This window comes from Astyanax mexicanus, chromosome 6, assembly GCF_023375975.1.
Source record: "Astyanax mexicanus isolate ESR-SI-001 chromosome 6, AstMex3_surface, whole genome shotgun sequence".
NCBI lineage: Eukaryota > Metazoa > Chordata > Actinopteri > Characiformes > Acestrorhamphidae > Astyanax > Astyanax mexicanus.
The window spans coordinates 17,259,752-17,276,340 of record NC_064413.1 but is presented as its reverse complement, the minus strand read 5'-3'; the positions used below and the strand labels follow the sequence as shown (position 1 = coordinate 17,276,340).

General features: G+C 36.4%; 1 protein-coding gene across 1 annotated transcript in view; it reads right to left on the bottom strand.

The window, feature by feature from the left end:
* The window catches only part of LOC103037205 (transmembrane protein 65), a 100,290-nt gene that overhangs the window by 16,538 nt on the left and 67,163 nt on the right, over window positions 1–16,589 (bottom strand). Inside the window, exon 7 of the mRNA XM_022674134.2 lies at window positions 2,632–2,737. Coding sequence (XP_022529855.1) covers window positions 2,632–2,737 — 106 coding nt within the window. The remainder of the gene's footprint in view (window positions 1–2,631; window positions 2,738–16,589) is intronic.

Below are 16,589 nucleotides of genomic sequence, written 5' to 3'. Positions count from 1 at the left end.
TTAGTCAACCTTTGTGCAGCAGGATTTTAGATGTTTTTCTTCTTTATTTTTTTTCAGAATCTGGTTCATGTTCCAGTAAAAAAAAAAAAAGACCTAATATTATCAGTCACATTTTGGTTTTATATATGAAATGCTACAATTATCAAAGAATTATAAAGCTGCAAAACATTTAGAGAACAAAAAAACAAAACAACTTCTCTTAAAATTTCATGTAAGATATACCTCAAAAATAAAGGATTCATACATGTTTTAACCAATAAATCCCCATTATTTTTTCATGATTTTTTTCATGACTTCAAGGCACATTTTCATGACCAAATGATTTTTAAAACCTCAGACATGGACACATGGACTATAAAACCAAAAATCAACTAAAACTATAATTAAAATTGATTATAGTAGGCCTAAAATGAATCTGATAAATATGCTGACACACAATATTTGTGTAGGGCAATATTACTAAACTATATCTGAGCTAATGTATTTGTTAGCTCAAAATAGATTTTCTTCATTGATAAACTGAAACTGAAATAGGTTTTGGAAAAATAAAAATACCCATACTGTTTTAGAAAAGTCATGCTCTACACATTTTCATGACTTTTCCAAAACATTATGGGTATTTTTATTTTTCCAAAACTTATCCAGGCCTGGAAATTGTTATTTTCGAATTCCCCAACTTTTCCAGTTTTTTTATGACCATACAACCCTGTTAATATCAAAACTCACACTACTGCCATATTAGGTGCCTACATATAGTTATTAGATTTCTAAATAATAGTATTAATGAAGTTCTGATTATAAATATAAATCTTAAAGAATACAGTTAGGACACTTATTAAGTAAACACCAACAGATATACCCTAAACAATAATCTCAAGACTTAGTTTGTGCCAGTGAATAACATATATGAATATCTAAATAGTGAAAGAGTGTTATGAAGGTTTAATCAATCTTTGTGCAGCAGGATTTTCAATTTTATTTTCAATAAAATCTGGTTCATGTTCCAATAAAAATGTCAATCTATTTTTGGTTTTATATAAGAAATTCTACAATAAACAAAGATTTATAGTGCTGCAAAACATTTTGAGAACAAAAAACAAAACAACTCTTAAAATAAAATTTTTATGGTAGGTTTACCTTAAAAAATATGAATGTTATGGTTCTCCTCTGCTTCTCAGAAACCTTAAAGCAATGTGTCAGTGTAGAAATGGGCCTATTGATTTGGTAAAAGCTAGGTTTAAATGCTTAAAATCTGTTCGGTTCAATTCTATTTAAGAGAAGGATTCTTAGATCCTGCAGGTCTACATGTAATAATAATAATGGTTGGAAACACTAGGTCAGTCATTTATGCTTGACTATTTTATAAGAATACCCCTTCTATGCATTCACAGGGGCAATTGGGATTCTTTTCTATTCCTTTTAAAATAAATAAAATTAAATACATTTTTCTTTTACTGATGTATTTTATGAATTTTATTTGTATTTATAAATAATAAATAAGACTTTCTTTTTCTAGGTTAATATTACTATTAATTACCTTTTCCAAAAAAACAAGAGGAGACTTGTGGGATTTTATTTGATTTAGCATATTTAATTTGGCGGAAGATCAGCTTGTTTACTTTCGACTCTGTTTAAAATGCAGCATGATGCATGTCACCTGAGGGTCACCAGAGACAGTTACGTCTTCATCAGATATGCTGGTGTCCCTTCTAATTAATTGGATCCTAATTAGCCAGATCCTTGAGGTCAAAGTTCAACATCATGTGTTCTGTTCTTCATTAATCATGAATGCACAAACTCTAGGTAGAGAACTGTGTGGCCACAAATGTACTGTGAATGAAAAACTACCTGCAGCTTTCTGCCTCCTGAATCTCCCTATTCTTTTGGATTTACAGAACCAGTTAGCGTGTTTATATATATATAAATCCCATAATATATATATCCCATTGTCTCCCCAATTTACAAGACCAATTATCCAACCTATTCATTAGGACTCCCCCTATCACCAGTGATGCCACAACACCAGGGTGAAGGGTGAAGACTAGCACATGCCTCCTCCGATACATGTGAAGTCAGCCAACTCCTCTGCTACGGTGCTGATGTAGCATTTCCGAGTAGCCAGCACGCTAGGAGTTATTTATTCAAGTGTAAAAATGGCCGCTTTTAATGTTTTAATATCTATATTTTCTGGATTTAACAGGCTTCATTTAATTGTTATCTCAGTCATTTTGAGACTTTTTCCACATAGCAGCAGTGTAGCTACGGAAGGGTTCAGCACTCTGACTTGGAGGATAGTTCCTCTTTGATTCTTAGAGAGTAATTATACTGCTGCATGCATTTATTTTTTCACTGTCATACAACTATTTTTAATGGCAACATGTGAAGACTTGTGAGCTGTGCTAACTACTAAAAAGTCTAGTGCATAACCTAGCTAAAAATGGCCAGTTGGGTGCTGTCATCCTTACAATAGTGACATAACACTTACTTTCTGGTCAGCCTGCCTAAATTTAAATGCCACTGTAAGAAAACAAGACTGGCAGACTGACCATCATTCTATTATTCCTGTGGGGGGAGAGAGAGAAAGAAAGAACAAGGGAGAGAGAGGGAGAGTGATATTGATTAATTACTCACGGTATGAGAGCTGACTCTGGTTTGCCACATATCAGCCTGTTTGGGACTCAGATCCGGAATCTGCATGCCAAGCCTGCAAGCCAGAGCTTCCACATAACCTGCAAGACTACACACACACACACATAAACACACACATACACACTTTATAGAAGCTGTCTTTTGAAATTAAAATTTAGGAATAAGAATTCTTTATTCCTAAGTTAGGAATAAAGAATAAGCATTTGAATGTCTACATTTCCTATTAAAACAATATTTTAGACACAGTTTTCACAGAATGTTAATTAAAGCAATATTTTGTAGCATTTATAATTTAACAAGAGCAAAATGTATATATTGACTCCTGTAATAAGGAGAATAGTGTCTATATCACAACATGCTACTAACTGTATAACTTTGCATTCCTTATGAATTTCTCAGCTTGTCCAGAAATGCACGAAAGCACACTCTTTACTGTAGGGGGAACCAATTCTCACTTAAAGCTGCTTTAATCAAACAGCATCTAAATATTTTTTTAATACACCACTGGTTTGTAACAGCATGAATAATCCCTCTACCATTGCCATATCAGAGCTTAAAGGAGAACTCTAGTGTGAAATTGACTTTGGGTGTAGTAAAACATGATAAAAAGTACTAAGCTTTGTTGAATAGCACACCTTCGTTCTCGTGTAGATTTCCAAGATCCAGTAATTTAATGCAGTTTTTTTCAAACATGCTTTAGAATGGATGATATGGATCATCTATATCCTACAGATAAATCGCTTTTTACATCGTTATCCAGGCTCAAAGTAGCTCCACACCTCAATGGAAGAATCCGGTGAGCCCTGACATTTAAAATAAGTCATTAAGAAACATTAAAAGTGCACAAGAAGCTTATTAAAAACACTGTTTACAACCTGTAGCGTAACCTTAGTGATGGCGGCCCCTGAAAAGATAGATAGATAGATAGATAGATAGATAGATAGATAGATAGATAGATAGATAGATAGATAGATAGAGAACAGGGGTGTGCTATTCAACAAAGGTTAGTACTCTTTATTATATTTCACTAAACCAAAAGTCAATTTTACACCGGAGTTCTCCTTTAACTGTGCTATGTAACTTTGATGAAGCAGGCAGGACAAAGTCAAAAAGTTGTGTGTAAAATACTGTAAAATTACTCTAATATGTTGGTTCACATGCATCTTTTACATTCAGTGATGGTTCTTTATCTCTCAGCTTGTAAAATGCATGCACCTTTACTGCAATTATGTAAAAGTGCAAAAAAATAAAAATTCTCCATAAAGCTGCTGCAGCACAGGCTAAAGATACAGATATGACTGACAAACACAAAAACTCCCCAAAAATATGCCAATGTGACACTAGAAAAACTTAAAAAAGCAAAACTTTTAAAAAGATTTTGGGGAGTCAAGTGAATTCCCAGCTCAATCCGTTATAAGAAGAGCACAGATGTCCTCTAAATCTATCAGACTGATGCCACAGGCTGAAGATGCTCTCAAACTTCTTCCTCCTCGTAGCTTCCTAATCAAACTAATCATTCTGTCCCAGAGAGACAGAGTGCGCTCTCATTCCAGACGCCATGGTGGAACTAATGACAACCCAGACAGAGACAAAATCGAGAGACAGTGGTGGGATAATTAATAAAATCACATAAGAATAATGAGAAAATCACTGACCTGCTTTCTGCGAAACAAATCATGTGACACTTGACCTATTAACATCTCTTTCCTTTCTTTTGTCTGTCACAAAAAGTCTGCATGTTTTATATACAGCTCTGGAAAAATTAAGAGACCACTTCAGTTTCTGAATCAGTTTCTCTGATTTTGCTATTTATAGGTATATGTTTAAGTAAAATGAACATTGTTGTTTTATTCAATAAACTACAGACAACATTTCTCTCAAATTCCTAATAAAATTGTCATTTATGGTGTTATGTAATAAATAAAAATGTGGGAGAAGGACCACGCCCAAACTCCACGCTCTAACTGCACCCCTTATCAATAAACCGCCCTATAAATACCAGCTCTAACTACCTACCTTTCGTGATGAACTTTTGCAACCCACCACCTCCCCAACAACCCCCTTCTTCTAGTCTAGAAGAACCCACCACTTCCTCCAAAGGGGGGGGGGTATAACTGAGTTCCCTCCCCTCTCCTTTTCCTTCTCTTCCTCTACTTATCTCAGGTGTGGTCTGCACTAAGCAAAAGAGCATTTATTGGCTGAAATAACAAAAAAAAGATGTAGAGCTTTCAGACCTCAAATAATGCAAAGAAAACAAGTTCATAATTATACTATTCAGAAATCAATATTTTAACCCTTGTTTTTAATGCAGCTTGGCATGTTCTCCTCCACCAGTCTTACACACTGCTTTTGGATAACTTTATGCCACTACTGGTGCAAAAATTCAAGCGGTTCAGCTTGGTTTGATGGTTAATGATCATCTATCTCCCTCTTGATTATATTCCAGAGGTTTTCAATTTGGTAAAATCAAAGAAACTCAGAGCAAGACATGTCAAATCAAACCATGCAATTAATCATAGTATAATAATACACATTTGTCAGGATAGCACAAAATAGCAAAAAATGCATTTATGTATCTGACTTTGGTTGGGGAGAAAGATGCTCTAATGAACCCTGTTATTTTACATTTATCAAATTGAATATTAAAGCTTTCTGTAAAAAGGGCATGTTTTTCCACCATGCCCACTTGTTTGATTTGTGACCTTTCTATCAACAGATTTTTTCAACCATTTCCTTAGAAATGTTGAGCAGTTGAAACAAGATCCGGCTATTACTGGAACAGAGACATCAGTCCCAATATTTAAAAGGGCTAAGCGCTTAGCCCTTTTGTCGTTCAGAGGTAAGAATTATCGGCCTTTAGCCTGCTGCTAACCCCGGCTAGCTATGATGGAGCAGCTTTAGCTTTACCCACTAACCGCGCTAAGCACTAGTTAGCTAGGTCAGAGGTGAATATATCGGACTGTAGGCTGCAGGCTAACCATGTTAAATATCACCCTGGCTTACCAGAACACTCAGGGTTTCTCAGTTTAGCCCTGTCGGGCATCATTAGCTGCTAACCGTGGCTAGCCTTAGTGGAAATCTGCAAATCTAAGCTTGCTGTAAATAAACAAATGCTCTTTACTTAGCGAACAGACCAGCTGAATTAGAAGGAAAACATGACGACACCCCTGTTCCTTACTAGCGTCACATAATGTGCCTTATGATCCGGTGCACCTTATGTATGAAAATAGACCAGAAAATAGACGTTTATTGATAGTGCGCCTTATAATCTGGTGCACCGTATAGTGGGAAAAATATGGTAAATAAAAAAACATAAATATTGTACCTGCTGTGTGAATGTAGCAATAGCCTAGTATGGACACGTTTGTGGAGCCCTGGCTTCTATTTTGTCGTTTTGTTTTGAAACTAGCACAGTATAAGCTGCAGTCAACAGGCCTGGTTTGAGTGGCAATCCATTTTCTAATAACCAGCACAATCTGACAGTGATAATGCTGCTCCCCAGTGTAAGTGATTCACAACTGTGGCAAAGACTGTCTTCAAAAACTGACTTCAAGTATCAAAAACACCATTTTCTCTGAAATTGGCTGTTGAGATTCCCCTTGTCGCAGCTTTATGGCACAAAAGACTTTTGCTAGTGGGCTGTCTAATAATTCTGATAATAACAGAGAAAATTGTACAACAGAAAATTGAAAAACAGACACAAAATAAATAAAAAAAAAAACCTGTGCCAGCAATCATCTTGGTCCCACAGCATCAGCTGCATACGTCAAACCAGCCCTTTCAGCTCTGGACAGGCGAACCCTCCTCAGGGCCATTTAATCACAGGCAAATAACATCTCATTACACTTCTCATTAGCTCTTCCAGTGAGAGCTCTGAAAACACTGCCAGTGCCCAGGGTCCAAATTCTCATCCATCATCAGTGCGCAGATGGGCTGCTCTGCGTGGAGCTGCAGCCCCAGAAAATGAACAGTCTTGGCAGTTAACAGCCGGCTGGGTCGCGTAGTTGGTCTCCCAGGCCTGTAATGTTTCAGAGTTAGGGATGATGCCCGGTGATTCCAGAGGAGCGGCTGGGTATGAGTGATGAATCGGGGCGCTCTAGGTGAGAGGCGGCTGCTGCGGCACGCTAGCACCAGACTGTTTGGGTGGCAGGATGAACCCAGAGCTGTCTGCTCATTTGCAATTAGAAGAACTGATGTACTGCATCTGCACATTAGCTTCTACTGAGAGAAATAAGAGCCTCACAAGCAAACAAACAAATCTGGCTGTATGTCATTACTGCAGCCTTCCTGAAGAAACACATTCAAAGCATTTGGATTAGGAACTTCATAAATAACATATGGTCACTGGCTGTTCCTAGCTCCACCTTGCTTGCAATTTAGCACATCTGTTGCCTTGCACAAGTTATGTTAATCTTCTTTTATCCCTTCATAATTGGTAGGTTTTTCCTCACACAGCTGCTCAGGCTGGAAATCTCAGAATAGTAAACCCACTCTCACAGTGTACCACAACCAAATCTGAGACATACATATCAGTGCTGTTTATGAACATATCAGTGCTGCTAATTGCTGCTAAGGGTGGTCCAAACATTTATTAGGTTTAGGGGGCAAACACTTTTTTACACAGGGCCATGTAGGTTAGGGATTGTTTTTCTCTCTTAATAATAAAAATCTTCATTTAAAAACTCTATTAGTCTTTGACTAATATTTAATTTTTTTTAATGATCTGAAACATTTAGGACTAGTGACAAACATGTAAAAAATATGAATCATGAAAGGGGCAAACATTTTGAAAAACCTTTGAGGAGCTAAAACTAATTCCTAGAGATTTCAAAGTACACCCCTATGTTTGACCTTTTGTGTAGTTTTGGCTTGGTTACAGACACACAGGGCTGACTCTCTGGTGTATGATGACGGCAAGGCTACATTCAAACTGAATCTTTACTGAAAAAAATGGTTTTTTTTTTTTGCTAATTGGTTTCAAACCACATTTGGAAGGTCTCTGAAATGTTATTATAATTGTATTTGTACATATGTACCTCAGTCTGGACACTCAAATTGGAGTCAAGAATTGAATTGAGAATGACCACTAAATTCCACTACTATTTTTTTTGTTTGTATTTTAATTGAGATTACAAAGCAGAATTGGAATTCCATACAGTTCTTAGAAAGTCATAATAAATATGTAATTAATAATGAAGCTTTACAGTATATATTACATATTATTACAACATGAGTTTTACACAGATATCACAAATAAAAAATGGATTGCAAATCGATGTATAAAACAGATTATAAAAATATGTTTTCAAGTTTTAAATTCCAAATCTTCAAATAGTTGTGCAAACATGTTGGCCATTTGTTAGATTCGTTAGATACAACCAGAGGTGGAAAGTAATGAATTACATTTACTCCAATTACTGTAATTGAGTAGATTTTATGAGTAAGTTGTGTTTTTTTAAGTAGTTTTTAAAATAGGTAATTTTACTTTTACTCAAATACATTTTGACACTACATTGGAAAACTCCCCATTACTGAGTAAATAATTAAATGCTGGGGGGAAAAAAAACTAATTGTCTGAATAAGAAAAAAGAGTTTTGTTCTCCATGGCAGCGCAGCTGAACTTTTCCCAGCAGTGTTTATTATGGTTAGCGGGAGAGACGCTGTGTGAATCAGCTGTGCTCGGGGGAACCAGTGTTCTGTCGAGTTATGCTACCCATCGGTATGTGCTTCTTTACAGCAATGCGCATGCACCGACAAACAGTTTTTTTGTATGATTTTATGTTTTTCATGATAATTCCTTAAGTTTTATTGGAAACATTAAATAATCTGCTTAAATGTAAACAGCAGTTAAAGCAAAGCAATGGCAAGTTATGTAAAAAAAAATTACGAACTGTAAAACTATAAAAATACAGTTTATAGTCACCTATATGACCATAACTTTTTTAACAGTAAAGAAAAAAAATGGATCATAGAAACCTATGCCACTTGTTTTTGAAAATGTTTTATGGGGTGGTCTGAACAAATACTGTCTGAAAGGTCCAAATTATTATTTGGAATAATAATTAATTAAAAAGATTTAATTCATGATTTGTACTTTTTTACATCAAATAATTAAAAGTAACTATGTAACTTTTACTCAAAGTAAATTTTAAATGAGTACTTGAGTACTTTTTTACTTTTACTCGAGTAGATTTTTAGATGGGTACTTTTACTTTTACTTGAGTAGAATTTTAGCAAAGTAAAGGTACTTTTACTTAATTACAATTTTTCAGTACTTTTTCCACCTCTGGATACAGCAAACAACCGCAAAGCACTTTAATAAATAAAAATTGCATTTACCAAAACTTTGTTTACTTTGATTACTTTGAAATTTATATATTTTAAAATATTCATTATTAAGGGAATGTATGATTAGTGTTAGTGTCTGTATTTCCATTTGGAAGAAAAATGTATGTTAAAAGTATCACATTCTCATTAATATGTGATAACATTTAATTTCTCTCAATTGCAATGAATTCAATCCCACTTCCTACAAAATTACAATTCAATTCCAAATCAACATCCTGTAGAGTGTATTTAATACAAATTCATATTCTTTCACTGAATTAAAACCTACGTTAATCCTAAAGCAACCCATTAACATAGGTTTATGATATCTGAACACCCAAATCTGATCTGATCAATTGCAAATGACATAATAGATCTATTTTGGAAAAAAAATCCTGAACATAAATATCAGAAATCCTGCAGCCTGAATTACAGCCTGAGAGTCAACAGTGAGTCAACCAATGTGGACGAACGTGGACTGTAGGTTATTACTGCAGCAGAAGGTAACAAACCCTCTGTTAACACCCTACAAATATTCTAACAGTTAGGAGAATATCTGCTAGTGTTTAGAGCGGCCTAAACCACTGATCCACTGTAGTAAACATGTTTTATACTGTTGTATCCTAATATTATTGCTTGATTATATGCTCACTTAAGTGTCTTAATAGCAGGTTAAGCCTGAATAATGCATTTGCAATGATTTGACAGATTTCTAGTTTCAATTACTGTTAAAAGCACAGATTGAGACATGGATTTTGGCTGTGCGCTGCCTGCATTATTGAAATGACTCATTACTTTATTACTCCATGTGCCCTGTGGCTTCTAATAAAGAAATGTCACAGTCAGAAAAACATAACATTATTCTTCTACCTGGTGGAAGAAACTACCATGCAAAGAAACCTGGATTTTATATTGCAATGCTCTTTTATTAACTGGAAAACTGTGCTTTGTTTATCTTTGTGGGAAAAGCTACAAATCTAAAAGTCAATATTGCTCTAAATTGGCCATCGCCGCCAGTGCAAAGTGTTGACAGATAATCAGTAATTAGTGTCTTTTTTAGTACATCTGCTCCCTTATGTTTATTACACTGACACTATGTTCTGGTTATTTCTCTATATTTCAGCTCAGGCTATATTTAGCTCTATAACTTCAGGAACCAGCAACACGTCATGGACAGCTCAGCTAGTCCCCTTTTCTCAGTATCAGCTTTCACAGGTTGATTTATACACAGATTTGCATAAGATCTGCATATGAATTATAATTATTGTAATGAGCATAATTTGTATGCAGGTGCTGTAATGCTTGATGTTTTGTAAGATTAGAACTGTTAAAGGCCAGCTGAACCCAAATTAAAGCAGCAATAAAAAAGAAGAGTTGTGGCTTACTTTTCTGTACACTGGAGACAAAAAAAAAGTTTTTTCAAGGAACTTTCAGGAAAGTCAAAAGAGGTAACTGAAATCGTCTGTCTGCTAATATACGGACACACAGGCCAGTCTTAAAAAAGTGGAACCTCTGGCTACAACCTCTGACCTATTTGGATCAGCGCTCCAGATGATGGACATGTGGGTAATGAGGCCTGTTGAAAAAAGCTGGCAAGTTGCTGAGGGTCATACAGTAACACAGCTAATCACCATCAGACAAACCAAGAGGCATCATTACAGCATAACACAATCTTTCAAGAAGACAGACTATTAATAACAGGCTGTCAGTGGCAGGCAACAGGTGACAGAACCAGACACAAAAATAGCAAAAACATGTTGACTATCATTAAAAAATACACTAATTTAAAAAAAAAAAAAAGAAAAAAAGTTGCACCCAGAAGAAAGTGTCAAATTTCAATGCTATTCTGAATCTTTAAAATATTTGTTCGCTGTAAGCGTGAAGAGTTGATGCCACATCAATTAGCATCGGCCCAGCGTTACATTAATTAGGGTCTGCAAACAGTGGTCCTAGCCTTCTTCCAACACACACTCCAGTGCGCATTTCCAACAGGGCCATGCTTGTCCGCATACTGCTGCTATCTCAGGAACTTGTCTTTAAAACACAAATGTTATGCCATAGCCAGCTGCCTTCATTACCTCAAGGTTAAATTGGTTTGGTAACCTCATTGAGCTTTGAACTTCATAGCCAGGTGTGAATAGGCCAATTGCAAGTTGTTCTCCTATTTGAATCTCCTCTGAAGAGCGGCATAATGGGCTCATCTAAACAACTCTCAAAATGATCTAAAAACAAAGATTGTTCAACATAGTTGTTCAGGGGAAGGATACAAAAAGTTGTCTCAGAGGTTTAACCTGTCAGTTTCCACTGTGAGGAACATAGTAAGGAAATGGAAGACCACAGGGACAGTTCTTGTTAAGCCCAGAAATGGCAGGCCAAGAAAAATAACATAACATAACATAAATATGACTGTAAATAAACTTAAGCTAGTTCAGAATGCTGCAGCCAGGGTCCTCACTAAAACTAGAAAATTTGATCATATTAGTCCAGTCCTGTCAGCACTGCACTGGCTTCCAGTCAGATTCTCCTGTTAACGTATAAAGCCCTACACGGGCTAGCTCCTGAGTATTTATAAGACCTCATCTCCTATTATGAACCATCGTGATTACTTAGATCACAGTATGCTGGTTTCTTAGTAATTCCTAAAATTCCTAAAAGAGGAGCTTTGCAGGAGGAAGAGCTTTCTCTTATAAAGCGCCCCTGGAATAAACTCTGGAATAATCTTCCTGAACATGTTCTGGACTCAGACACAGTCTCAATCTTTAAATCTAGACTAAAAATGTACTTGTTTAGTTTAGCTTTTGGTAATTAATGTTTTTCCCTTTAGATAAGGCTGCAGATCCAGGGGTTCATGGACATAGGGAATTGTGGTAAACTGAGATGATGGTGCTGTTGTTCTCTCACTGCACACGGTCACACGGTTTGTAGATGGAGGAATGGTTGGTTGCCAGTGTTTCAGGGTGCCTCCATGTCTGAGTTACCTTCTGGCTCTCTCTCCCCTTAGTTAGGCTGTTTTATTCAGTTGTTAACCACACGCTGATAACGTTTTATATTCTCTGTTCTCCATAATCTAGTCAAAACTAATTCCTTCTCTTTGCCTTCCAAGTTACTGACTGCCCATCTGTCTGACCCGATACCCATGCATGTGGGAGCCTCGGACTAGTTGCTCACTCTCCACTTCTGATCACATCCAGATTTCCATGAGCTCTAACTTCTTCCATTGCTGGTGTTGCTATACAACTGTATATATAAGACCTATGTGGATGTATGAAGATTTTTAAAAATCCATTTCAAAGCTGTCTGACCAGTGGTAGGATGGTCTTCCGTACTATGTGAGTCTTTCTTGGTTTTCCCAAGTTTTTCTTTGCCTCGGCACTCACTGGGGATTTTGTATTCTGTATTTTTTTATGTTTATGTTTTGCCTTATTCTCTGTCATGTGATCACATTTATGTAAAGCTGCTTTGTGACATCAATTGTAAAAAGCACTATACAAATAAATTTGTTTTGATTTGATATAATAAAAAATCTTACTGGCTCTGAACTGGACAAAGAAGGACCCTTGAATAAACATGAATTTCTACCATATATCTCTGGTGGTTCCTACCCTTTTTACTTTTTCCACACTGGTATAATTTAGGAAAAACTTACCTAGTTTGCAGTGCTTTTCATGCTGTTATTGGATAGTCCTTGAGGTTTAATAATGTCATGTTCTTGTCCTCTTCTGTCCATCTCTGTGTTTTTCCAGCACTCCTGTTTGTTTTTATACCTTCCTTAGCCCCATCTCATTAGTGCTCCCACCACCAGTGTTTATTTGTTGCTCCGCTCCCTCATTACCTGTTCCCAGGTGTTTCTTGTTTCCTCCATGTGTATTTAACCCTTGAGTGGTGTTCGTGATACTAAATTTTCTAAATTTTCTAACTCAAACTCATTGGCATTGGCTCATTTTTTGTGAAAAACATATATTAAAACACATTTTCAATAAACACACACTTTACAACCCCCCCCACACACACATTTATATTACATACAGTATGTTTGGTCAAGGGCTAATAAACAATGCTTCATTTGTAAATTTGAAACTAAACAAATTTTCTTTTACATTTTATTAAAAAACTAATAAAAAAAGAGTAGCATAAGAAACATAAGAAAGGTAAAGGGCAAATATTAACCATGTAAGCTGTTTACATTGCTTGCAATTTAGGTGAAGCAAGCATGTGTAAAGCATTTAAATGTAAAATTGCTTAATTTTGCTGAATTAAATACAAGTAACAAAGTAAACGTGTAACAAAAATATGAACACCACACAAGGGTTAAGCTCCATGTGTTAAGTTTTGTTTACAGTTTGTTCATGGTATTTCTCCCTTGCTGCTGCAATTTTGACTTAAACCACAAAGCATAATGGCTTAAAATAATAAATTATGATGAAATCTCACCTCTGACCAGAGTGTTCCTTCAGTGTGCAGTAAGAGTGACTGGTGAGATTGTGCCTGAAGTGAGGTTTGGCCTTTTAGAAAGTCTAAGTATCTGCGCTCTCTCTCACTCCAAAATCGCTCTGTGCCACAAGGCCTGTTTTACACATTCTACCTCTGACTGTATAAGTGATGCAGCATTGCTGCTGCTAAAGCGTGCATGGGTTAGCCAGGAATTCATACATGCTAACAGAGATGTATCGGGGCTTCCTGGGGACAATACAATAACTTTATCACAAAAAGGTAATACTCACTTTCAGGGGACTTATCTTATACCTTTTTACACTGATGTATAAGAAAACTAAACATGTCAAATTAGACTTTTACATAATTTTAATGGTTAATATAGGTCATATATATCAATTGTGCACTGTGCAGCTAAGCTCTAAGCTACGCAAGCGCGCGCACGCTACGCAAATGGCGCAGCACATGCCGCGGACAGTGTGACTGCTCAAAGAGCAGCCCTTTCTCCAGAGAATGTGGACATTCTCATCTTCTTAAAGAAAAACTTGAAAATATAAAAATAACAGTTATTTTGTCTAGCCTCAAATATGTTAATAGTTTTGGTACCTTAAGGAGCATCTTTCTCTCAGATAAAATTAATAATATATCTTTGTTAAAGAAAACAACTTGTCATTCTGAGGGACCGAGTCTTATTTTTCATGTTTAACTGTTATAGTAGGATAGAGTTCAGTTTGTTAAGGCTCTAATTGTTCTATTATTTTGTACATGACTGTTCCTGTATTTTTTTATTATTTACTGTATATTGCACAATTGCTGTTTTAATAGTGCACACTGCTGCTTCCAAAAAAGCCACTAGATGGCATTACATATATAGCTTAATTAAATTATTTAAATTTGACCATTAGTGTCTAATGTGGTGTATTACAGATCACTTTGCATCACTTATATCAAGCCCACCTTTTGAAATAAGATATTGTAAATTTGATTAATCAAACCAATGAATGACCATAGACTAATCTAAAACTGGCATAGGCCTCTCTGCTGTAGAAAAAAAGAAAAAAGAAAATTGAGAATCGAATCAAATCGAATCGTGACCCTAAAATCGGAAATAAAATCGAATCGAGGATTTAGAGAATCGTGACACCCCTAATTTAGGGTGTGTCCGTGTGTCTTTGAAATCGTGAGATCGCAAAAAAATGCTGTGTGCAGTTAGAAACACATAAAAGGCGTGTACTAATTCTCTTAATTAATCAAGGGTATGTTTTTGGAGTAACGTGAAATTAACAAATCAATGTGCCACTTGCCATTCCCTTTAAGAGACAGATGCACTCTGACTTTGGCCTGTTTGTATCTTAACAGCGCAGCACTTTTGCGCATCTCATCAGAACATACTGACCTGCGTGCTCACGCTATGAAGGTACTCCAGCAGCTTATTTAAAGGAACACCAATTTTAATGTATTCTTTATTCTGTTTATTATCAAGTTAAAAGTCGGGTTTGTTTTTTCATATTACTCTCACTTAAATGTATGTAACAGACCAACACAAAGTAGCAAGTAATTGTGAAGCGAAAAGAACCACTTTTAAAGCTGCACAGCTTTTTGAGTTTGATTGGGCCATTCATTCAAAACACATGAACATGTGTTAACCTAAACCATTCCACCTTAGCTTCACTGTTGCTGTATGTTAAGGGTCATTATCCTGCTGAAAGGTGAAGATCAAGTCGTGCAGCTTCTAACTGGTTGTCTTCCAGAATCTTCCTGTTTAGTTTAGTTCCATCCATCTTTCCATTAAATCTGATCAGCTTCTCTGTCTCTGCAAAGCATCCCCACAGCATGATGCTGCCACCACCATGTTTTATGATGGTGTATTCAGTGTTATGTGCAGTATTAGTTTCTGAAACACTCAGCATTTTGCATTTAGGCCAAATGGTCTCATCTGACTACTGTGTCCCCTACTTCTAATCGCTTGCTTGTAAAAATGTTTGTCTCTTGGCACTGTTCCATAAAGTTTAGATTTGTGGAGAACATGATTAATAGTTGTCCTGAGGATAGATTATGACCTGATTTTTGTGAATTTAAAATTCGAAAAACAATGTATCATTTTCTTTTCTTGCTTGCTACTTAGTTTGTGCCATTGCCATTAGAAACCAGAGTATTAATGAGGACAGGTGCTGATGCCAGGTGGTTAGTTCTGAATCACAAACGGCACTAACCCATCCCAAAGGGACTGGATGTTTCAACTATTCTAGAGCCTAATACTGGTGGGATTATAGCACCTTATTATGCCTCCTCCACATACACACACACACACACACACACACACACACACACACATATATATATATATATATATATATATATATATATATATATATATATATATATATATATATATATATATAACATCTAAATAATAAAAAAAACACAATAAGACCAAAGCTGGCCTTTTTTACACACAAAAACTAGACTGATGTGTGTATTTTAACTACAACTTCCCATATTTTCAGTCACACATAGTGATCCCCTAGGAGCTCCTTTAAGACTCAGCGGTGGGAATACTGCACAAAAGGTGTGTCTCTCAGATCCTTTCAGCAGTCTCTGGAGAATGCTACTGTCTGTACAGCAGGAGTTACTCTCCCCCAGCAAGTCAGCCAGTATGGCTGATTAGGCAGCAAACATGTGGGTGAGCGTCATCCTGAGGGACTGAGTGAGTGGGTGAGGGAGGGAGAGAGAGAGAGAATAAGAGCTAACAGGACAGAGAGGTCATCCAGGGTAATCTCGACCTCGAGGCTGCAGCCTGCTAAAGCACTTGCTCAGCTCTGTAGCTAAAACACTGAAAGAAAGGGATCGGTTAAGCGATATTTTAGATAAACCTGTGGCCTGCTGGTGAGCAGACTGGGAGTTTGCTTGTGATGATTCATGGCCTAAATGACACACACTTACACACACACCAAAGAGCTGGGAGAGACAGACAGAGTTGTAGAGGGAGGAGGGGATCAAACATCTGGGATAGAAGATTACTGGGGCATGATATTGAGCAATTGTCAGGCCAAATCATGTGCAAATGAATAAAAAGACCTAGACACACACACACACACACACAGGATTCAGTGTAACACTCTTTAAGCAACTTGCTCCTGGTGCAAAAAAAGTAGGGTGTTAGGAAGAGCTGGGCAATATGA